Below are 25,047 nucleotides of genomic sequence, written 5' to 3'. Positions count from 1 at the left end.
TCGACTGAATTTCTGGGGGGAGGAGTTTCTATTTCGGGGTGAACTTTACTACTTGGAGTTGGTCTCTTACATCCGTCTGTACGAACATTTTTGACAATTGCATAATAATAGATAGTGAATTAGATGATAGTCTACAATTCCTTTATCATTCATTATTCACAAAACATTCTTGTCTGCCTGGGAACAATAAAGAATACAATCGTTTAGACAAGGACCAGACGATCACAGCCGGACGACGGGACAAAGGACCATCATGAGAAGCGATCAGAAGACAAAGGCAGGAAGATCACACCAGCTCGGACTGAATTACTTAAAAGCAGGACACTTTGAGTTATGGTCTCTTCTGCACTGAACTAAAGTTCTGTATACAATTCTCCTTGTACAAGTAAAATCATTGTAACTTAACCAAGTAAACCAATTCTGATCTCTGATGTCTTGTATTTAAGTTCATAGCTTTACATCAGAGTTTTGAAATCCTCATTAAACTGTTTCAAACGCTCTCTTTCTATTTCCCAGGATTTCCAGCACTGCTGTTACATTTAGTTTGATCTGGGAAGCAAATTAAAAGTGGTCTCTATTAATAAATAGTGTTGCTAGAAGAGACAGTGATTATTAAAGTGTTATCTGAAAAAGAAAGAATGTCATAAATTAATTATTACAAACTCAATAAAAGTTACATTTTTTCAAAATATATTTGCATAAAAATGTATTTTTCCATATCATGGAATTATAATAGAAATCGAATACACGAATATAAGAATAGTATGTATAAACTTCCTTTATGCAATAACTACAGAGCCTCAAGGATGAATGGGAATACTATTATTTAAAATAATGTATCTATTTCTCAGCAAGTTAATAACATTTTCATACCTTTTAATACAACTTAGAGCAGAAGTAGTACTAGAGTAGAACGACACATGATTCCATGTATTTTACAGGCTAAAGTAAAATAAAGCTGGAAAGTCTTTAAATAAAAAAATTCTTCAAGATCGGAATGACGCTGATTTACGTTCAATACCATCCAGCAACATAAATGCAAAATATATTTAAAATAAAAAATAGAATTCTCGTGAGGAAGGGAGGAAATGACGTCAGAGCACCAGGAAGCCACAGGTTATCTGCCCCACCCCTGATTTCCTGCCTCAGCAACCCCGTGTGTTTTTCTCGTGGATAAAGATGTCTGGACTCGAGAGTTTGAAAGATTCTTTCAAGCAGCGACTGATAACTGCGGTCGACGAGCTGCTGCTGCCAAGTTTTCTCTCCACACTCGTCAGTTCTAGACGAGAGAGGGAACGACAGAGAATCCTGCTGGAGATGTTGACCAAGAGACCAGGTACACGTCAATTAAATGTCAATATACTGATGTGTTTTTTTCGGATCACCCTCGTGGTTTCCAAAGATTCAGGAACTGTGATGCAATTATTGCCTGTTTGGTTACCTCCTTAACTGTTTTTCTTTAATATTTGTACTTTCTTGTTATTATTACGTTCTGGGGAACACATTCATTATAGAAATGCTTCGGTAGTATCGACTAGAATGGACTGGAACTGAAACAACAATACAAAAGCAGAGTAGATTTAGATCTCTTTCGATGGCAACGTTATTTTTCCAGTTCATCGCAAGACAAAAACACCGCTCGGTTTTTGGCGCCGACTGATGACGTCATCTTCACCCTCCGTCCGAAAAATCCAAGAGTATAAATAAAATAAACAAAACTAACAACAAAACATCCTAAAATTTACAAATGTTATTTATTTAATACTTGTAGGTCTCAACCCCCTCCCCCGCTAAATCAAATGTTGCAAAACATTTTCTGAATTTATCAATAATTGTAAACTTTGGGGGAAAGTAAGCAAAAAAGTGTATGTATATAACACACAGCATCATAATAATCTATTCTTTTTTTTCTTTCGCACGTCTTATGACCACAATACATGATCCATTAGTCATCGTAATGCTTAGGAAGTATCGACTAAAATGATTAGAACTGAAACAACATTTCAAAATCAGTAGGAATCATGTAAAACTATCCTGAAGTACGCTTGATTGTGATATATTTTTTAAACGTGTTCAATTTTAGGCTGTTTTTTATGTTCTTCTGTTGTGTCGTTTGTGTATAAAATAATCACAACATTTTGAACGTGTTCAGACTTCACTCTTCGTCTCCTGTGCACAATAGAATCTAAAAAGACATACAGGAGAAGTCTCTCGCACCGCAATCCTTAACTACCACCTTGTGGACTTCTCGTATAATAACACTCGTTGGGTTACATGTAGTCAATCATCCTGTAAAACTACTGTATATAATGCAATAATAATAATATGACCACTATACTACATCTTTTCTACTGTGTATTGTTTTTGTTTGTTTAAGCGATTTGTGACCCTGGTCTAGAAAAGCGCATGTACAAATGTACATCCTGTTTTGAATAAAGGGTAACATTATTTCATGAATTTCAACATTATGTGTTTGTGTCTCTGCAGATGTTCAGCTGCTGCTGGTGAAAGAAGAGGTTTCTAGTGAGCAGCAGGAGTGCAGCTCCAACTGTGGGGGGCCAGAACCACCAACTGAATTAGATCCAATTTTCCTCTCTGACCTCCAGAGGTCACCATCTTCTGATTTCGACACTGATAGCAACGCTCTGTCAACTTCAGACTTTTTGAAGAATCTGATAGATCATGTCAGCAAAAAGAAAGATGATTATAAATCACTGATCTGCTCTGAGTGTGGAAGAAAATGCGTCTCAAAAAGTCAACTGAAGTCACACATGCGCATTCACACTGGGGAAAAACCTTACAGCTGCTCTCAGTGTGGTAAAGATTTTAATCAAAAGGGATACTTAAAGGTTCACATGCGAATTCACACTGGGGAGACACCTTACCGCTGCATTCAGTGTGGTAAAGGTTTTATTCGTAAGGAAAGCTTACAGAGTCACATGCATATTCACACTGGGGAGAAACTTCACAACTGCCCTCAGTGTGGTAAAGGTTTTACAAATGGTGGAAGCTTGAAAAAACATTTGAGTATTCACACTGGGGAGAAACCTCACAACTGCTCTCAGTGTGGTAAAGATTTTAGACTAAAGGCAAAATTAAAGATTCACATGCGAATTCACACTGGGGAGAAACCTTACAGCTGCATTCAGTGTGGTAAAGGTTTTATTCGTAATGAAAGCTTACAGAGTCACATGCATATTCACACTGGGGAGAAACCTTACAGCTGTATTCAGTGTGGTAAGGGTTTTAGTAGTAAGGAAGCATTAAAGCGTCACATGCATACTCACACTGGGGAGAGACCTTACAGCTGCATTCAGTGTGGTAAAGGTTTTAGACGAAAGTCAACCTTACGGGTTCACATGCAAATTCACACTGGGGAGAAACCTTACAGCTGCATTCAGTGTGATAAAGGATTTAGACAAAAGTCAACCTTACGGGTTCACATGCGAATTCACACCGGGGAGAAACCTTACATCTGCTCACTGTGTGGTAAATGTTTTGTATATCGTAAATCTCTGAAAAAACATTTTAGTATTCACACTGAGAAATAACCTGCTTTTACTTTGGCAAATGTTGTACACGGATGAAATTCCTGAAGGAACACATTAAAATTCACATTGGAAAAAATCCTTTAAACTCCACCAAGTGATGGAAATGTTTAATGTTGACTCTTCAGAGGCATATGTTAAGTGACATTTGTAACTAAGTGCTATGCTACAAATTAATTGTCACGTGACTCTACTCTGGACAATTTGTAGTTGCAATTTCTCACTGATTTGGAAGATATTTGTATGTTACAGCTTTGTCTTTTGTCAGGTTGGTTAACATCTCTTAAAACTCGACCGCGTACAGCAGATCTTTTTTATGTGAGCAGGAAGTTAACATCGCTAATGATTGATGTACAGATGGAACCCTGAATGCGAGGGGAAAAACAGTTGTAGGTAACAATTCGAAGACTTTTTTTTATGCTTCAATGCTCAATAGAATGTTTCCAATGTGTTATAATTATGAAAACTATCAATTGATCACTGATTTAACATCTTTTTTCCCTTCATGTTTCTCATTCCCTTGTCTCAAATGCATTTTGACTCAAATTATAAAGATAAATGAGTTCATTATTGGTTCATCTTTTGTCAAATGTCTGAACTTATGTTGATTATTGACATCCTTCTCTTCAACTATGTTTTACTTACCTTCAAATCACGATAAAAAAAATCATATCACCTTTTCTGATATAGACCACATGATTATATTTGGTTTTCGACTTGACATGTGAAACTTTTATATGAAAATCAGATTTACTGTTCAGAAAATCAGAATTTATGTTGCTTAAAGTCATTTGTTGCAGGCTGCGTCCAGCAACAAATGAACTAACTTTTTGTATCAAGTGTGTCGTCATCTGAAATATGGAATAAAAAGCCAGCAAGGAGAGAGGTTCTTCAGTGGTTTGGGACGAACTGGATTCAGTGACAAACACACACACGCTAAAGCGACACACACAGGCACCACTATCAATCTCAAAAAGCGAAACATTAAGAAAAAAATGCATTTACTCACGTATTTATGGTGGAATAAATAAATAATTTGAGGCTCGTGAAAGACTCATCTCGGAGTTAACATAACTTTCTCAACAACGTCCAGCTTTTCTTGAAAAGTCCTTCTTGAAAATGGCTTTGCAAGAATATCTGCGACCAGATCAAGCTCTTCAGCCACTGTGTTGAAAAACACAAGTTAAATGAGCTCAAATCATCTTTTCAGCTCCATGTGGCGATGCTATCCAATCAGAGGACGTGTTCAACGCGCTCAATGTCATGGAAGCTGTGGGAAGAGTAGCTTCCAAAGCGCTGACGTTGTGTCGCTTAATCGGCTGCCGTTGATTTCAAAGGGCAAGAGGACTGAAGGCCTCGTGTAACACATGGCCGGCTGCTCAAATATGATGGATGAAAGCTCTCATATGAACGTACATATTTCATAAATATGTATTAAATTATTCCTCATAGTCTTTTCTCTTTAATTAATTTCTTTAATGAAATGAAGAGAAAAGACTTTGAGGAATAATTTAATACAGATTTATGAAAAATAAACAATAATAAAAAAAAAAATCATGTTCATTATGTTTAGGCCAGCAGAGAACCGACACTGGGGAGAAACTTTCAGCCCTCAGTGTGGTAACATTTTTACAAATGGTGGAGACTGTTTAAAGAGTGACTCTTCAGAGACACATGTTAAGTGACATTTGTGACTGTTATGCTACAAAGTAATCTTCCTACCCCTTCTCGACTACTCAATTATTAACCATCAACCCCTCAAATTACATATTTACATGGTACATATTTACTCCATAGGAAATAAAAATAGTACATAAATAATACATGAATCATTCTTGATGACACCCGATTGTTAAAGCACTTCTTCCTTCCTGTACCTCGTGAAAACCACGTGTGTCTACCACTTTTTAAACTGGGAGAAAACCCTTATTTTCTATTTAGGTTCTTCAGATAGAGTAGGCCTTTACTCACACGTGAAGATTCACACCGGAGAAACACCTTTCAACTGCTGTCAGTGTGTTAAATGTTTTAAAGAAATGCAAGCCATGAAGAAACACACAAAGATTCACACTAGAGGGAAAAAAAGAAGAAAAGAGTCTTGAAAGGCACATGAAAGTAGTACGCCACAACTTTAGATTATGTTCACATGTCATGTCATGTTAATTGAGATAGTGTATTTATGAAGTTACAATGTTAATGGAAGACGACCAACAACCTAACAAACCTTACATATACCTTACCAAAACATATTCAAGTGCCTGGCACAAGGTCTGTATATGTTTCCTGTGTTTAATATGTGACTTATTAACATTTTTGAGTCATTTAGGTTTGAAATGACAGTTCATTGAGTCCACGGGTGTAGTGATTGTGATGTGGCGGGCTAACGTTCTTGCTGGTCTGCTTGGCTCTTAGGGGACTTTTGGTCTATGTGACATTAGCTCAAAATAAAAATGCAAGAATCATCATGAATAATAATAAAAAATTCAGTTTATTTATAGTGCACCTTTCAAAGCCAGGTGCTGTCCTCCCGTCAGACGAAGAAGACAAGTGAACATCTTACTTCTCTCAGCTCCCTGATGCACACACAACTGTGCTCATAAATAAGCTTTTATCGTCTAGTTCAAATTTCTTTGTGTTTTTAGAGTTAGTCAATTAAAATTAAAGGTTCGGATTCCAAATATAATTTCCTGAATTGTAAAAACGTCTTTTAATGCAAATGTTGCGCACTTAGAACCATAAACTAGATTCCAGGCGTGCATTGGTTTCGATGATTTTATTTCTCTGTAGACAGAAACACAGAAACACTTCACTCGGCTGCTTCGCACATGCTCGCTCTTCATCGAATGACTCGAATGAGCCGAACAGACCCACAAAGACCCTAAAGCTGCCCATAGTGCCTGCTAAAGTTTAACTCACTGTCCCTGTCTAAAAATAGAAATACAATTGTTCTGCACACATGAATGATACAAATTAACAAAACTCACAAAATAACATAAAATAATGAAAAATAAATGAACAAATAAGAAAGGGGTGCTCTTTCAATATGCTAAATATTACTATTGCTCCACACTCTCCCCTCCAAAATAAATGTCGTCTCGACATTCTGCATTTCCCAGAGTCTCAAGTCTTTAACTGGTGAGTTGTAGCAGCAATTCGTATGGGAGTCAGTCTTTTAGGATACTCTCTGCACAGCAACAGTCTTGACACAACACGCATCTCCCTCTTCATGTCATGCGTCAGCCACAGAAACCACTGGTCAGGTGATATCTGATGTGCTACTCCGCTACTTAGGCGGGCTATGTATCCTGGACTGAAAGGTTTTGCTCCTATTTCTACCACATCAACCCACAGACCCAAATGTACTGTATACCCAACATGTCAGTAGTACTTCTGTGTAAATGGTCTGGACTCTAGTACTCTACTCGAAACAATCAAAAATCACTAAACTTTTACTAAACATTTTAACACTACTACTTAATTACAACTATAACCTTAACATATCAATGTGTAATTGTGACTTTTTAACTCTTAACTGTAGTCATTACTGGTGTTTGCTTGTCAGTGTTGGTTGACCTAATGTGTTGTATGTGAGTGTTATAGGTGGATTTCTGCGTCTCAAAGGATACTTTCTGGTGGGAGGTGACTGTGGCTCTGAGTCCATCTTGTCTGCTTCATCTGATGATGAATCACAGTTCGGCACACTTGCTTCACCAGCTATCGCCTCTTGCTCATCCACCTCCAGCACCATTTCTCTGTCAGCTGCTTGTGGCTGGAATTCCTCTGCTTCCACTCGGAGTTGGCTTCTGACCAGGTTAAATGGTTCTGCTGGATGTGCGGTGATGGCTCTCCAGTTGCTTTCATCTTCTGAGCTACTGTCAATGTCCCTCTCCCTCTCTTCCACTTGTCTCTTTCTCTGTCTGTCCACTTTAGTCTTTCTTTTTCTTCCTTCCTTTTCCCTCTGTTCCTCTACGTCAATGGGCAAAAAGTCGCAGGGCAGTAACAGATTGAACAGATGTGAACATTTTAAAAAGTCACACCTGGATAGCATTGTGGGGTACTACTTTCATGTGCTTATTAAGACTCTCTCTTTAAATCTCCAATAGGAATCTTTGTGTGTTTCTTCAGCGATCCGATTTCTTTAAACGCTCCAGTGTGAACACTTGTGTGTGTCTTCAGGAATCACATTGCTTTAACACCTTTACTACACAGAGAGCAGATGTAAGGTTTTTCTCCAATTTGATCATTCATGTGTGACGCCAGGACTGTTTTTTGAGGTAAACCTTCACCACACAGAGAACAGATAAACATTTCTCACACTGAGGTCAAACTGTTTATTAACATTTATTATCGCTATTGAATTTCCTCTAGTCTACGGCGATCATCACTTTTTTTGTTTTCTAAGAACACGAATGATATATTCAGTAGGTCGTCCATTTTCAACTGAGTCATATTATAAAAGAGGGAAAACATTTTACAACTCGAACAGAAATCCATCAATTTGATCTTTTATTGGTAGAAGGAGGCTTAGCTTCAGGTCACTGGTTGCCTGTTCTTTTCTAATGCTTTGTGGCTGAACTCTGACAAAACTAAGGTTCTAATAGTTGGTCCATAACATTTTAGACAATCCTTAACTAATGATATAGCTTTCCAAAATGGACTCACTCATGATGCTTGCGCCAATGTTAATAATTTGGGTTGGAGGCCTCCTTGTGAGGGGACGGATGTGGTTTTTATTCGATTTCTTGTCCCACAGATTGACCGACTTCCTGTTGTGAGTGTTGGTTCCCGTCTCACTATTGCTCTCCTGGAGTCTCTCAGTTGTCGTTGTCTTGCTGTGCGTGTCTTTGATCGTTAATCTCCGGCAGACCAGAATATTTACTCTATCGTTGCCTTGACTTTGATCTAAATTAAGCTTGTCTCAACCCAATGATCAGTATGTGTGTCATCTTCTTCCTTCCAGCTGCTGTGATGATACTTCCACATCAGACCACACCGTAGAAGATGGCTGGAGCTTCCGGAGTTTCGCTCGAACCCCCAAAACACACCGGCCTCATGAGAATCAGAATCAGAAAACCTTTATTAGTCCCGCGAGGGGAAATTCGGTTTAACAACAGAAAGAGAAATAAAAACACCCAGAAATAAAAACGAGAAAGAAAATCTAAATAGAATAAAAGATAAATCTGCGCTATATAATATATACACAATCATATTTACATAAATAACAAGAGGTGCAGTTAAATATTTATCTTGGTGTGTTCTTGTTGTGGAGTCTGATGGCAGCAGGGAGGAAAGACCTGCAGTAATTCTCCCTCACACACCGGGGATGAAGCATCCTATCACTGATGGAGCTCCTCAATGCCCTCAGTGTGTGCTGGAGAGGGTGAGACAAGTCCCTGCTCATGGAGCCCAGCTTGCTCCGCATCCTCCCTGCAGTCACTTCCTCCACAGGATCCAGGGGGCGCCCTAGGACGTAACCGGCCTTCTTAATAAGGCTGTCCAGTTTAGCCCTATCCTTTGCTGTCATGCTGCTCCCCCAGCAGACCACACCGTTGAAGATGGCAGAGGCCACTACTGAGTCATAGAATGACTTCAGGAGTGACCCCCGGACACCAAACGACCTCAACCTCCGGAGCAGTAGAAGCCCCCTCTGACCTTGATGTTAATCACTTGGATGAAGATATAACAGCAACCTAACATATCTGTGCCTCAGACAGAAAAGTTTTAAACATCCAAGAATGTTTTTAATTGAGTTTTTCTAAACTCCACTCCGCTTTGATGTCTTGTCTGTGACTGTCTTGTCGACTGAATTTCAGGGGGGAGGAGTCTCTTACATCCGTCTGTACGAACATTTTTGACAATTGCATAATAATAGATAGTGAATTAGATGATAGTCTACAATTCCTTTATCATTCATTATTCACAAAACATTCTTGTCTGCCTGGGAACAATAAAGAATACAATCGTTTAGACAAGGACCAGACGATCACAGCCGGACGACGGGACAAAGGACCATCATGAGAAGCGATCAGAAGACAAAGGCAGGAAGATCACACCAGCTCGGACTGAATTACTTAAAAGCAGGACACTTTGAGTTATGGTCTCTTCTGCACTGAACTAAAGTTCTGTATACAATTCTCCTTGTACAAGTAAAATCATTGTAACTTAACCAAGTAAACCAATTCTGATCTCTGATGTCTTGTATTTAAGTTCACAGCTTTACATCAGAGTTTTGAAATCCTCATTAAACTGTTTCAAACGCTCTCTTTCTATTTCCCAGGATTCAGCACTGCTGTTACATTTAGTTTGATCTGGGAAGCAAATTAAAAGTGGTCTCTATTAATAAATAGTGTTGCTAGAAGAGACAGTGATTATTAAAGTGTTATCTGAAAAAGAAAGAATGTCATAAATTAATTATTACAAACTCAACAAAAGTTACATTTTTTCAAAATATATTTGCATAAAAATGTATTTTTCCATATCATGGAATTATAATAGAAATCGAATACACGAATATAAGAATAGTATGTATAAACTTCCTTTATGCAATAACTACAGAGCCTCAAGGATGAATGGGAATACTATTATTTAAAATAATGTATCTATTTCTCATTAAGTTAATAACATTTTCATACCTTTTAATACAACTTAGAGCAGAAGTAAGTAAGTAAGTAAGTAATATTTATTTATATAGCGCTTTTCGAGACCAGGGTCACAAAGCGCTTTAACAATCAAAACAATACTCAAAACAGTACATACTTCAAAGATCACAGACAACACCGAGAACAACACAGGAGTTCGAGAAATTCAAGGAAAAGCCTGAACAAATAGAAACGTCTTAAGATGTTTCTTAAAGGAGTCAGTAGACTCCATCAAGCGCAAAGAGAGAGGAAGATTGTTCCAAAGCTTAGGAGCAAGATTTCTCTCCTCTGGTCCTGAGCCGTGTGCGTGGAACCATAAGTAGATTCTGATCCACAGACCTCAGAGACCGAGCTGGGGCGTAAGGCTGGATCAGATCAGTGATGTAAGGAGGAGCCTGACCATGAATAGCTCTGAAAGTAAGAACCAGAATTTTAAAGTTGATCCTGAAAGAAACTGGAAGCCAGTGAAGAGTTTTAAGGATCGGAGAAATGTGAGTTCTCCTACTTGAGCGGGTCAGAAATCTCGCTGCAGAGTTCTGAATCAACTGCAGACGAGACAGCTCCTTCTTGTTAAGACATGAAAACAAACTGTTACAATAGTCCAGACGAGAAGAAACAAACGCATGGATTACAAGCTCCAGATCATGTTGTGACAACATTTTCCTAAGTTTAGAGATTTTTCTCAGTTGAAGGAAACAGTTTCTGGTCAGTTTTCTGCAGTGTTGAACAAGAGACATGTCTTTATCAAATACAACACCCAGGTTTCTCAGGCTCAGTTTGACAGACTGACCTAAGTCACCCAAGTACTGACTCAACCCTGGAATCTTATCATCAGGAGCAATCACCAGAGTTTCAGTTTTGTCCACATTAAGCTGTAAAGTGTTTTCACTCAGCCATTGTTTGATTTCTAGCAAACAATTGACTAAGCTGTTCAGCCTTTGGGGCTCAGTTGGGTCAAAAGAGCAGTAGAGCTGGATGTCATCAGCAAAAATGTGATAAGAAACATCTGGAAATCTCTGAATGATTTTACCAAGGGGAATCAAGTACAGCAAAAACAATAAAGGACCCAGAACAGAACCTTGAGGGACTCCACACAACAGATCTGCCGATTCAGACCTCATTTGATTGGCAGATACACTAAAACTGCGCCCAGAAAGGTAAGATGAGAACCATTCTAACACAGACCCAGACAGTCCCACTTCATCCCTTAGTCTTCTCAGCAGGATCTGCTGATCAACTGTGTCAAAGGCTGACGACAGATCCAAGAGAACCAGAACAGTGAATTTACCAGAGTCAGCCGACATCATGATGTCACTGGACACTTTCAATAAAGCTGTCTCCGTAGAGTGATGTTTACGGAAGCCAGACTGAAACTTCTCATGGATGTCGCTCTGATCCAGGAACAAAGACAGCTGCTCAGACACCACCTTCTCCAAGATCTTGGACAAGAAAGGGAGCTTAGAAATAAGCCTGAAATTACTGAGGTCAGTTGGGTCTAAGCCTGGTTTTTTGAGCAGAGGCTCCACAATGGCATGTTTAAATGCATTGGGAAAAACCCCTGTGGAAAGGGAGAGGTTCACCATATTGGTAACCCAGGGGCCAATTACATCAAATACTTTGATGAAAAGCCTACAAGGAAGGACGTCATCTGAGCAAGAGGAGGGTTTCATCTTGTTCACTAGTGCTGAAATATCACCCAAAGATACAGCAGTGAAGGATGACCAAGAGGAGGAGATGGGCTCAGAGACAGTAGGGGTTCCCAACAAAGGGGGAGAGATTTTCTCTTTGATCAATTTAATTTTGTCAATGAAAAATCTCAACAATGCATTGCTGTCAGCTTCACAGAAGACCGGCGTGACATAGAAGTAGTACTAGAGTAGAACGACACATGATTCCATGTCTTTTACAGGCTAAAGTAAAATAAAGCTGGAAAGTCATTCAATAAAAGTTTTCTTCCAAATCGGAATGACGCTGATTTACGTTCAATACCTTCCAGCAGCATAAATGCAAAATATATTTAAAATAAAAAAAATAGAATTCTCGTGAGGAAGGAAGGAAATGACGTCAGGGCATCAGGAAGCCACAGGTTCTCTGCCCCACCCCTGATTTCCTGCCTCAGCAACCCCGTGTGTTTTTCTCGTGGATAAAGATGTCTGGACTCGAGAGTTTGAAAGATTCTTTCAAGCAGCGACTGATAACTGCGGTCGACGAGCTGCTGCTGCCAAGTTTTCTCTCCACACTCGTCAGTTCTGGACGAGAGAGGGAACGACAGAGAATCCTGCTGGAGATGTTGACCAAGAGACCAGGTACACGCCAATTAAATGTCAATATACTGATGTGTTTTTTTCGGATCACCCTCGTGGTTTCCAAAGATTCAGGAACTGTGATGCAATTATTGCCTGTTTGGTTACCTCCTTAACTGTTTTTCTTTAATATTTGTACTTTCTTGTTATTATTACGTTCTTGGGAGCACATTCATTATAGAAATGCTTCGGTAGTATCGACTAGAATGGACTGGAACTGAAACAACAATACAAAAGCAGAGTAGATTTAGATCTCTTTCGATGGCAACGTTATTTTTCCAGTTCATCGCAAGACAAAAACACCGCTCGGTTTTTGGCGCCGACTGATGACGTCATCTTCACCCTCCGTCCGAAAAATCCAAGAGTATAAATAAAATAAACAAAACTAACAACAAAACATCCTAAAATTTACAAATGTTATTTATTTAATACTTGTAGGTCTCAACCCCCTCCCCCGCTAAATCAAATGTTGCAAAACATTTTCTGAATTTATCAATAATTGTAAACTTTGGGGGAAAGTAAGCAAAAAAGTGTATGTATATAACACACAGCATCATAATAATGTATTCTTCTTTTTTTCTTTCGCACGTCTTATGGCCAAAATACATGATCCATTAGTCATCGTAATGCTTAGGAAGTGTCGACTAAAATGATTAGAACTGAAACAACATTTCAAAAGCAGTAGGAATCATGTAAAACTATCCTGAAGTACGCTTGATTGTGATATTTTTTTTAAACGTGTTCAATTTTAGGCTGTTTTTTATGTTCTTCTGTTGTGTCGTTTGTGTATAAAAGAATCACAACATTTCGAACGTGTTCAGACTTCACTCTTCGTCTCCTGTGCACAATAGAATCTAAAAAGACATACAGGAGAAGTCTCTCGCACAGCAATCCTTAACTACCACCTTGTGGACTTCTCGTATAATAACACTCGTTGGGTTACATGTAGTCGATCGTCCTGTAAAACTATATAATGCAATAATAATATGACCACTATACTACATCTTCCTAGTAGAAGCTCACAGTGAGGATGCTACTGCTATTTTTTCGACGCTGTAGACCTGCATTTTAACTGTGTATTGTTTTTGTTTGTTTAAGCGCTTTGTGACCCTGGTCTAGAAAGGCGCTTTACAAATAACCTTTACTTAATTACTTACTTACTTTACATGGTGCTGGTTAGGCTAGCAGGAACAAGTCTTTGCTCTCGCAGACGCTTAATTGTAAATTGGTTGTTCAAAAGACAAATTTACATCCTGTTTTGAATAAAGGGTAACATTATTTCATGAATGTCAACATTATGTGTTTGTGTCTCTGCAGATGTTCAGCTGCTGCTGGTGAAAGAAGAGGTTTCTAGTGAGCAGCAGGAGTGCAGCTCCAACTGTGGGGGGCCAGAACCACCAACTGAATTAGATCCAATTTTCCTCTCTGACCACCAGAGGTCACCATCTTCTGATTTCGACACTGATAGCAACGCTCCGTCAACTTCAGACTCTTTGAAGAATCTGATAGTTCATGTCAGCAAAAAGAAAGATGATTATAAATCACTGATCTGCTCTGATTGTGGAAGAAAATGCATCTCAAAAAGTCATCTGAAGTCACACATGTACATTCACACTGGGGAAAAACCTTACATCTGCTCTCAGTGTGGTAAAGGTTTTTATCAAAAGGGACACTTAAAGATTCACATGCGAATTCACACTGGGGAGAAACCTTACATCTGCCCTCAGTGTTGTAAAGGGTTTACAAATGGTGAAGACTTGAAAAGACATTTGAGAATTCACACTGGGGAGAAACCTCACACCTGCCCTCATTGTGGTATAGATTTTAGTCAAAAGGCATACTTAAAGGTTCACATGCGAATTCACACTGGGGAGAAACCTTACATCTGCATTCAGTGTGGTAAAGGTTTTAGTCGTAAGGAAACATTAAAGAGTCACATGCATAATCACACTGGGGAGAGACCTTACAGCTGCATTCAGTGTGGTAAAGGTTTTAGAGAAAAGGCAACCTTACGGGTTCACATGCAAATTCACACTGGGGAGAAACCTTACAGCTGCATTCAGTGTGGTAAAGGTTTTAGACAAAAGGCAGACTTACAGGTTCACATGCGAATTCACACTGGGGAGAAACCTTACATCTGCTCTCTGTGTGGTAAAGGGTTTACAAATAGTGGAGACCTGAAAAAACATTTCAGAAGTCACACTGGGGAAAAACCTTACATCTGCTCTCTGTGTGGTAAATGTTTTAAACATGATAAATCTCTGAAAAGACATTTCAGTATTCACACTGAGAAATAACCTGCTCTTACTTTGGCAAATGTTGTACACGGATGAAATTCCTGAAGAAACACATTAAAATTCACATAAACTCTACATGTGTAAGTGATGGAAATGTTTAATTAGTGACTCTTCAGAGGCATATGTTAAGTGACATTTGTAACTAAGTGCTATGCTACAAACTAATTGTCACGTGACTCTACTCTGGACAATTTGTAGTTGCAATTTCTCACTGATTTGGAAGATATTTGTACGTTACAGCTTTTGTCTTTTGTTGGTTGGTTAACATCTCTTAAAACTCGACAGAGTAAAGCGGATCTTTTTTTATGTGAGCAGGAAGTTAACATCGCTAATGATTGATGTACAGATGGAACCCTGGGGAGGGGAAAAACAGTCGTAGGTAACAATTCTAAGACTTTTTTTATGCTTCGATGCTCAATAGAATGTTTTCAATGTGTTATAATTATGAAAAATCTCAATTGATTGAAAAATCTCAATTGATTGAGACTTGACTGATTTAACATCTTTTTTCCCTTCATGTTTCTCATTCCCTTGTCTCAAATGCATTTTGACTCAAATTATAAAGATAAATGAGTTCATTATTGGGATCTGATCTCTTTTGTCAAATGTTTGAACTTATGTTTATTATTGACATCCTTCTCTTCAACTATGTTTTACTTACCTTCAAATCACAATAAAAAAAATTTACGACTTGACATGTGAAACTTTTATATGAAAATCAGATTTCCTGTTAGAGAATTTATGTTGCTTATAGTCATTTGTTGCAGGCTGCGTCCAGCAACAAATGAACTAACTTTTTGTATCAAGTGTGTCGTCATCTGAAATATGGAATAAAAAGCCAGCAAGGAGAGAGGTTCTTCAGTGGTTTGGGATGAACTGGATTCAGTGACAAACACACACACGCTAAAGCGACACACACAGGCACCACTATCAATCTCAGCGCAACATTATTAAGAAAAAAATGCATTTACTCACGTATTTATGGTGGAATAAATAAATAATTTGAGGCTCGTGAAAGACTCATCTCGGAGTTAACATAACTTTCTCAACAACGTCCAGCTTTTCTTGAAAAGTCCTTCTTGAAAATGGCTTTGCAAGAATATCTGCGACCAGATCAAGCTCTTCAGCCACTGTGTTGAAAAACACAAGTTAAATGATCTCAAATCATCTTTTCAGCTCCATGTGGCGATGCTATCCAATCAGAGGACGTGTTCAACGCGCTCAATGTCATGGAAGCTGTGGGAAGAGTAGCTTCCAAAGCGCTGACGTTGTGTCGCTTAATCGGCTGCCGTTGATTTCAAAGGGCAAGAGGACTGAAGGCCTCGTGTAACACATGGCCGGCTGCTCAAGTATGATGGATGAAAGCTCTCATATGAACGTACATATTTCATAAATATGTATTAAATTATTCCTCATAGTCTTTTCTCTTTAATTAATTTATTTAATGAAATGAAGAGAAAAGACTTTGAGGAATAATTTAATACAGATTTATGAAAAATAAACAATAATAAAAAAAAAAATCATGTTCATTATGTTTAGGCCAGCAGAGAACCGACACTGGGGAGAAACCTTACACTTGCCCTCAGTGTGGTAACATTTTTACAAATGGTGGAGACTGTTTAAAGAGTGACTCTTCAGAGACACATGTTAAGTGACATTTGTGACTGTTATGCTACAAAGTAATCTTCCTACCCCTTCTCGACTACTCAATTATTAACCATCAACCCCTCAAATTACATATTTACATGGTACATATTTACTCCATAGGAAATAAAAATAGTACATAAATAATACATGAATCATTCTTGATGACACCCGATTGTTAAAGCACTTCTTCCTTCCTGTACCTCGTGAAAACCACGTGTGTCTACCACTTTTTAAACTGGGAGAAAACCCTTATTTTCTATTTAGGTTCTTCAGATAGAGTAGGCCTTTACTCACACGTGAAGATTCACACCGGAGAAACACCTTTCAACTGCTGTCAGTGTGTTAAATGTTTTAAAGAAATGCAAGCCATGAAGAAACACACAACGATTCACACTAGAGGGAAAAAATAGAAGAAAAGAGTCTTGAAAGGCACATGAAAGTAGTACGCCACAACTTTAGATTATGTTCACATGTCTTTGACCACCGATTTCTTTTCTTAAATGTTTATTTGGGACCTGATCTTTGTGTTGACTTCAACTACTTCATATAATTTATGAGAAGTTAATTTTACGAGTTGATATTTTTTGTTTTTTGTAATTACTCATTTAGATTATTATTTTTCATTTAATGTTAAACGGGTCATTGTTTGACCATTTTAGTGCGTTTGGAACTATTTGAGTTGTTAATTGAGATAGTGTATTTATGAAGTTACAATGTTAATGGAAGACCACCAACAGATTTAATGTATGTAGATTCCATGAGGATACAAAGTTGATATATAAAATCCAACTTACTATTTTGATTTAAATGAAAAAAACGTTGTAAATGGCCTTATTTCAATTTTATTTTATATAAAGTTTTTACACCAAATGGTTGTAGTTGTGTTTGAATCCCTTATTATTTTCTGTATATCGAGGGTTAATAGTTAGGAATAACAGGCCCTTTATTTTGAAATTAAGAAAAATGTTTGGAAGGCTACTGGTTCCAAACATGCTAAGCACCAACAACAACCTAACAAACCTTACAAACATATTCAAGTGCCAAGGTCTGTATATGTTTCTGATATGAAAGTTAATTGAGTCCACGGGTGTAGTTATTGTGATGTGGCGGGCTAACGTTCTTGCTGGTCTGCTTGGCTCTTAGGGGACTTATGGTCTATGTGAAGGTACCTCAAAATAAAAATCCAAGAATCATCATCAATCATAATAAAAAATTCAGTTTATTTATAGGGCACTTTTCGAAGCCAGGTGCTGTCCTCCCGTCAGACGGGGAAGACAAGTGAACATCTTTTTTTTCTCTCAGCCTTCTCCCTGATGTACACACAACTGTGCTCATAAATAAGTTTAAACGTTTAGTTCGAATATCTTTGTGTTTCTAGAGTTAGTCAATTAAAATTAAAGGTTCGGATTCCAAATATAATTTCCTGAATTGTAAAAACGTATTTTAATGCAAACATATCTCAAACTATTCAAGTATACTTTTGACAGAGTTTGTATTAATTTATTTATCTAAATACCTCGTTGTGCTAGTAGAAATGTATATGTCTAATGGTGGTATAATACAAATGGAAAATAGGGAATATACTGTAGTTCAAGGCACAAATCATTCTTTATTTAGAAGATGAAAGTGGAGGTTTGAGTCCAAGTGTTCTTTAGGGATTCATTCATAGCTTCAGCCTGGTGAGTGAAACTGTGTGTGGAAACAGTTCAGCATCTTGACGGCTCCGTGGATGAAGCTGTTGGTGAGTCAGATAATGCTCTTTGTGCCCCATTGATTCCTCATGGCATTAAGTGTGAGAAATGTTGTACTCACAGTGTGAGCCTGGTTAAATGCTCGGTGGTTCAGTGGTAAAAAACCATCAACTGCTATTAGTTTGTTAAGAGTTTTACACAGGAAGTTCAACTGGCTGCACGCATGACAACTAATAACAGAAAATATATCAAACAGAAAAGGTCGAACCTGAAGCAACACATAAATATTATAAAGATATTTTAAGGGGGGGGATTTTATAACAATTAATTTAGATGTGATTTATCTGAAGTCAAAAAGTAGGACCCAGATCGAATGTAACCTGAAGCAGCAGAGATCTATGACAGAGCAACAGAAAGAGCACACAAAACATTGTCACCATCTTGGTCAAACTTAAATATTTAATTTCCTTTATCCAAAATTACATCTGTTACTAGTGTCTGGTCCGGTGTATTAGAAAGGATATCAAGATTAAATTGTATACAGGTTTTGATTCTCATTTTCTGTTAATTTAAGTCCGACAACATTTTTGGTATCTCCTCACTAAAGAACAAATTATTTACTTGACAATGACCATTGGAACCTACTATCCCCTTTATTAACCTTGAAGAATAGAACCCTATTGATTGAATGAAGAAACTTCTTTGATTACCAAGTTTATTAACAAACTTCTATTCATCAGCAAATGAGCATGAAACCCCAGAACACAGATTGTCACCGATTGCAGTCATTGTTGCCAGGACGAAGCTGGGGTCCAGAGATTTTACCCTGACGTTCTTATGTTGCCTCAGACATGAGGTTGATTCACTGACTATTTTATTTACAAATCAAACATTTGTAATTCAGAAATATTTTTCAAAACACCAGAGGTTAACCTTCTATCTAAGTAAGTCTTATCTACCATCAAAATCCTTTGACTTCCTGCTGGCAGTGGAGTGTCAGGGATTTTCTCCCGGAAAATCGGAATGAAAACAAAGGCAAGTGTTAGAATACCAACAAAGTGGGAAACCTTTCAGTACCAGAGAGGAGTGGAGATGCTTCTTACGGCTCGTCCCAAATCCCTGAAGGTCTTCGGTATTCTAACTAAGAGTCATTAGTCAAAAGATGAGGTTTATGTCTGACTGCAGGTGTCTCGACGCTACACATCAAGTGTGAAATTTCATGTGTGCAATCAGGTTTGCTCTCTGCGTAAACCGTTTCCCACACTCGGAGCAGAAGAAAGGTTTCTCACCAGTGTGGATTCTCATGTGTATTTCTAGGCTCTGTCTGTGTCTGAAACTCCTACTGCACTGAGGGCAGATGAAGGGTTTTTCTCCAGTGTGAATTCTCATGTGATCTGTAAGGTGCCCTTTTTGTGTAAAACCTTTATCACACTGAGAGCAGGTGAAAGGTTTTTCTTTAGTGTGAATCCTCATGTGTGTGTTCAAGCTCGCCTTCACTGTAAAACATTTACCACAATGAGAGCAATTGAAAGGTTTTTCTCCACTGTGGATGGCCATGTGTTTTCTTAGACCCGCTTTCCCAAAAAAACCTTGACCGCACAAAGAGCAGAAAAATGTCCGGTGTGTTTTCATGTGAACCTTCAAAGTCGCCAAATGATTGAAAGATTTCCCACAAACGGAACAAGAACCTCCAGAGCAGGCTTTCATGTGTTTAGTCAGTCCAGACTTTGAGGAACATTTTCTCCCACACACAGAGCAGATCAGTGGCTCATGAACATCTTTTTTCTCAGTGGCATGAATGTTAGGATTTTCTATGGCGTCCAAACTTGACTGAGTGTTGCTGGTTTCTCTCCAGTCTTCACTGTCATCAGTGTCAGATCCAGAAGAGAGCGGCCTCTGTTGGCGGGTATCGTTGTCTGATTCAGGTCCTCCACAATCGTCTCTGTTATCTTCTGTCTTGATGTGTCGACTCAAGCTGCTGGTCGGAGGCTCGTCCTCCTCTTCAACTTCTTCAATCTTCACTTTGACCGTCGTGAAGGAGAGGTTCATGACTTCTTCTTCCCCTTCATCTTCTTCTGCTTTGATGAGACGTGGATCCCGTCCCTCACGGCTCACTCTGGAGCTGCACTCCTGCTGCTCAGTAGAAACTACTTCGTCCTTCACCAGCAGCTGCTGAACATCTGCAGATACAAACACAGTTGAGTCGGTGAACAATCGTGACACATGAGCTGGTGAAGGATCTATGATGTCGTCGAGCCACAAAGACCAGACACATTTTTTAATATTTTTTTTAAACCATCTTCATATGAAATGACAGATTTATGCTATAACTAGCATGGAGGTGAGGACATCATTCAAATAAAATAATAGAAATGGTATTTTTAAACATTCACCAAAGTGTGTGTGTGTGTGTGTGTGTGTACATGTGTGTGTGAAGTATGCTGTTGAGATTAAAAATAACCAGTAGCCAATTGAATAAGTTTCCCTTTTGGGTTTATATACTTGTAAAACTGACACTCAAGGAGTCAGTGTCCATGAACCTCACCGTACAGCAAAATACATTTCATCTCAATATAAAGATTCTTTATATTATAGATGATGATGTTGAATATGTTCATGTTTGCAGTGAGAGTTCAGAACAGCTGTTTGAACGTTAGACTAGTTTTCTTTTTTATTTTATATCTAAAACTTTTATCCTCATCGAGGTCCCTCCAAACTAATTTTGTAAACAAAGATCTTCCAGACATGTCCTCCATGATTCACGTATCTAGCTTCTCACCGGATCATGTGAGGGACGTGTAGACAAAGATCTTTAGTACACATCGATTCATGCAGCTCTGGTGTGTGTGCGTGTGTGTTTTTGTGCGTGCGTGTGCGTGCGTGTGCGTGTGCGTACCTGGTTTCTTGGTCATCATTTCCAGGAGGATTCTCTTTTGTTCGGCACAGAAGAGATGCTCGTGCCGACTGGCAGCAGAAAATGGAGAATGGGCGGGGCTTATGTTAAAGCGGCTCTGCGTCATAATATGCTGGTGCGACGCTGCCCCACAGAGAAAGTAATTTGTTTATAATAGCTTTCGCTCAGAAACACATAAGGAGAGCGATCGAACATTAACTATTTTCCTATAATATTGAGCTATAGTGTTTGTTTTTTTGCTATTTGACAAACGAACGTCATTATAAACTTAGATGCTTGTGTTGTGTATTGAAATACTACTACTTGTCCATATTGTATCTTTCTTGAAAGCTCTGGACACTCTAATGCAAATGAATGACTTAATGATTGATGATATCTTAATGATTTTCATTGAAAATACTTTTCTCTCCCTTATCTATCTTCTTTATTCTCTTCTGATGAGAAGAGGAAGACCATAGAAGAGAGAAGAGCCTGACATTGTGGAAAGATTCTGATAAATCTTATTTAATATGTATTGTCAGAGGAGGTTTTCTGAACTCACCTTCGCCTAACCTGGTCCACTGGAACTCCTGTTATGTTATCAGTTTTATCCTGATCTTTAAAATGTATACTTTATTGAATATTGTTTTGATTGTTTAAGCGCTTTGTGAACCTGGTCTGGAAAAGCGCTATACAAATAAAAATTACTTACTTACTTACTATATAAATAAAAATTACTTACTTACTTACCCTCCCCCATAAAACCCTCACATTAGGTCAGTAGTCTTCTGGCTAATTTTCCAAGCATTTATGTCAAACAGTTTCAAACAGATCAGGGGTGTGTGTGTGTGTGTGTGTGTGTGTGTGTGTGTGTCCGCATCATCTTAATGTCTCACAGACTACCAAACTGCTCCAAAAAATTGCTGGAAAATTTGCATTTAGACTACTGACCTCTCAGCGAAGGTCTTATAGGGGGGAAGGTAACTCGATAAGTTCGAGGGAAAGGGGCCACTAGAGGGGCAGAAGACCCTCATGAAAATTCAAATATGTCCAGCTGCAAGGAAATTTATGCCATATTTGATACATATTTCAAAAGGATGATTTCCATAAATTCAGCTCGTATTCTCGACTGTAAATCCCATAATCCGCAGGAACTTAATCTCTTCTCACCTCCTCCTCTCTTCTGAGTTTTTTTTGGGGAGAGTTATTAGGTTTTCAGATGTATTTTTAAATTTAACGTTTGACATTTATGTTTGTCATCTCTATTTAGTCAATTACTTCCCTTTTTTAAGAACCTTACTTAAGCAAACCTTTGTACATGACTTGACCTGACAGACTTTGTAAAATGTACCCTTTAAGTGTCATGTTATTCAGTCAACCTTTTTTCGATTTAAATTTGCACACATTTGCAGGTTGGAAAGAGCATCAGCAAAGTTCTCCAGGCGCATACTTTCCCTAGTTACTTCTTGTATGAGTAGGGATTTTTTATTATTATATTGGCATCTTATCACATTAGTTTGAGGAAAACTGTAGATAGATACCGTAATGCAAATCACTTTAATCAATAAACATAAAATTAGCCTTTGAACAGTAACTGTAAAATATGATAAATTTGTCTATGGTTGTCATTGGTCCTACACAAAACACACTCAGGCAATGATTTTCTACCTCTCCTGGTACAAAATATAAACAAGGAAGTAATATGTATGGACATGAGTTGCTCTCTGAGTTCCTTTTCCTCTTACACATAAAATGAAGAAAACATTGAGGACCTATCCTTTCAATCAACTGACCTTCACAAACCAGTGTTTTGTTTCTTCAGACCTTTATGACACATCACCGAAGAGACGCATGAATGACGTTTATCTGTGGCTATTTTCGTTCAAATTACAAAACAATCTTGCACCTTAAAGATAAAAAAATTTGATATATATATATATATATATATATATATATATATATATATATATATATATATATATATATATATATACTATATATATATTAAGTAAACAAGATTGAACTCTTATTCACAAGTTACATTTGGGTTGAGGACACTTTGCACACATTAATGTGAATGTTTAAGCATTTGATGCCTGAACAATGTCAAATATTTGCCAAACTGGAAACACATGAAAGGTCTCTCCCATGGTTCTTCAGGGTCAATCTATGCATGTCTAATTCACCAAACTTTAAGGAGCTGAAAGGTTTTTCTCTGCTGTGAATTCTCAAATGATTCATCCGAAACCATTGAAAAAAATTGAGTTCACTGAGAGCAGGTGAAGGGTTTCTCAACTGTGTGAATTTGTAGTGTGGTACTTCAGACTACCTCTGTGTGAAAAACATTCACCACACTGGGAGCAGCTAAAAGGTTTTTCTCCGGTGTGAATTCTCATGTGGTCTTTTAGGCTCCCTACCTGTCTAAAACATTTACCGCACTCTGGGCAGACAAAAGGTTTTTCTCCAGAGTGAATTCTTGTGTGCTCCTGCAGGTGTTGTCTTTGCGAAAAACATTTGCCACACTGAGTGCAGATGAAAGGTTTTTCTCCAGTGTGAACCTTCAAGTGTTCTTTAAGATGCCATTTCAGCAAAAAATTGTTACCACACTGAGCGCAGATAAACGCTTTATGGCCGGCGTGAATCTTCATGTGGTCCTTCAGTTGCCGTTTCTGAATAAAACTTTTATCACACTGAGAGCAGACGAATGTTTTTTCTCCGGTGTGAATTCTCATGTGTGCTTTCAAGTTCCCTCTTTTTTGAAAACATTTCCCACAAACGGGACAAGTCGAAGATCCACTAAAGCAAGACTTCAAGTGTTGCGTCAGTCCAGACTTGGAAGAACATTTCCTCCCACATCCAGAGCAGATCAGAGATTCATGATCATCTTTCTTCTCAGAGTTTGAAGTTGACTGAGCGATGCTGGTTTCTCTCCAGTCTTCACTGTCATCAGTGTCAGATCCAGAAGAGAGTGACCTCCGGTGGTGAGAGTCGGACGGCGTATCCGAGTATCCTACTGGTTCCTGTCCTCCACCGTCGTCTCCATCATCTTCAGCTCTCATGCTGCCGGTCGGAGGCTCGTCCTCTCCTCTCTCTTCAACTTCTTCACTTTTAACTTTGACAGCAATGAAGGACAGTTTCACGACTTCTTCTACCTCTTTTTTAACGAATAGAGACTCTTGTGCCTCGTGACTCAGACTGAAGCTGCAGTCCTGCTGCCCAGTAAAAACTTCTTCTTCCTTCACCAGCACCTTCTGAACACCTGCAGACACACAAATACAACTCAAGTCACTGAACAATTATGTGACCTGATTCCACCAGCAGGTTGACTATTGCTCTGGATTAGTCAATTCAATGTCCCGATTTAGAGATAAAACTCCCTCTAGTCGAGACAAGATGATCAAACTATTTTCACCGGAAAAGCGTGAAGTGGCTTCAATTTGTATTCGTCTGATATATAGTTCTAACTGTATTCTGGAGCTTAGACAAACAAGTCAACCATCTCAAACTTCTGGACGCGATGCTACCCACTAAATGAATGCATATTTGTTTTCAAGATAATCGAAACCACAGTGTGTCACATGAGTAGGATCGTGGTCTTGTTTACCTTTTTTCTCGGTCTCCATCTCGAACTGGACTTTATTTTGTTCCGCGTGTGAGGAGATGAGAGTCCGCAGATGTTAGCAGCCGCTTATTTGACTGGAGCTCTGAAGTCTGCACACTTTCATGCACACAGGAACTACTAAGACACTGAGAAGCTGCATCTGTATTCCAAAGAAATAAACCAAAATGGCAGAGTCTTCGTCTTCTTTTGCGCAAGTGCAGAAATTAGATTTGCTGACATCACTACCGTTACTCTACAGGGACAAAACATACGAAACGCACTTCATGACATCGTACGTGTCTTTTTTTGGAACTATTGCAAAGCGATACAAAGAAAACAAATCACAAAAATGGAACTCTCTAATTAATAGTCAAGTTACTAATACATTTGTATCGATAACAATGGCATGATTAATAAACAATGTAAAAA

At 38.4% G+C, this 25,047-nt stretch overlaps 2 protein-coding genes and 1 pseudogene across 3 annotated transcripts; 1 reads left to right on the top strand and 2 right to left on the bottom strand.

The window, feature by feature from the left end:
* The first annotated feature begins 1,209 nt into the window (after nucleotides 1-1,209).
* Nucleotides 1,210-15,222, top strand: LOC148087664 (uncharacterized). Its single transcript, XM_087797154.1, has 5 exons — nucleotides 1,210-1,336; nucleotides 2,488-3,549; nucleotides 4,759-4,829; nucleotides 12,336-12,492; nucleotides 13,807-15,222. The coding sequence occupies exons 1-5, from the start codon at nucleotides 1,318-1,320 to the stop codon at nucleotides 14,784-14,786; spliced, it is 2,289 nt and encodes a 762-aa protein (XP_087653280.1). The 5' UTR covers nucleotides 1,210-1,317; the 3' UTR covers nucleotides 14,787-15,222.
* A 3,918-nt stretch (nucleotides 15,223-19,140) lies between these two features.
* On the bottom strand, nucleotides 19,141-21,069 carry LOC148087663 (uncharacterized). The gene is made up of 2 exons (XM_087790665.1): nucleotides 21,021-21,069; nucleotides 19,141-20,304 (listed from the first exon to the last, which is right to left on the bottom strand). Exons 1-2 carry the CDS (start codon nucleotides 21,037-21,039, stop codon nucleotides 19,328-19,330), a joined length of 996 nt encoding a protein of 331 aa, XP_087646791.1. The 5' UTR covers nucleotides 21,040-21,069; the 3' UTR covers nucleotides 19,141-19,327.
* A 1,990-nt stretch (nucleotides 21,070-23,059) lies between these two features.
* On the bottom strand, nucleotides 23,060-24,737 carry LOC148087662 (uncharacterized; annotated as a pseudogene). The gene is made up of 2 exons (XR_015711316.1): nucleotides 24,622-24,737; nucleotides 23,060-24,276 (listed from the first exon to the last, which is right to left on the bottom strand). The product of XR_015711316.1 is annotated as an uncharacterized LOC148087662 (transcript).
* Between the last annotated feature and the right edge of the window lie 310 nt (nucleotides 24,738-25,047).

This window comes from Callionymus lyra, chromosome 1 (genome assembly GCF_982586985.1).
Source record: "Callionymus lyra chromosome 1, fCalLyr1.hap1.1, whole genome shotgun sequence".
NCBI lineage: Eukaryota > Metazoa > Chordata > Actinopteri > Syngnathiformes > Callionymidae > Callionymus > Callionymus lyra.
This window is presented reverse-complemented; position numbering and strand designations above follow the sequence as displayed.

Coding starts and splice junctions, on each gene's coding strand:
- LOC148087664 (XM_087797154.1), top strand. Junction 3,550..4,758: donor TAGTATTCACACTGAGAAAT/AACCTGCTTTTA, acceptor TCATCTTTTCAG/CTCCATGTGGCGATGCTATC. Junction 4,830..12,335: donor TCATGGAAGCTGTGGGAAGA/GTAGCTTCCAAA, acceptor TCGTGGATAAAG/ATGTCTGGACTCGAGAGTTT.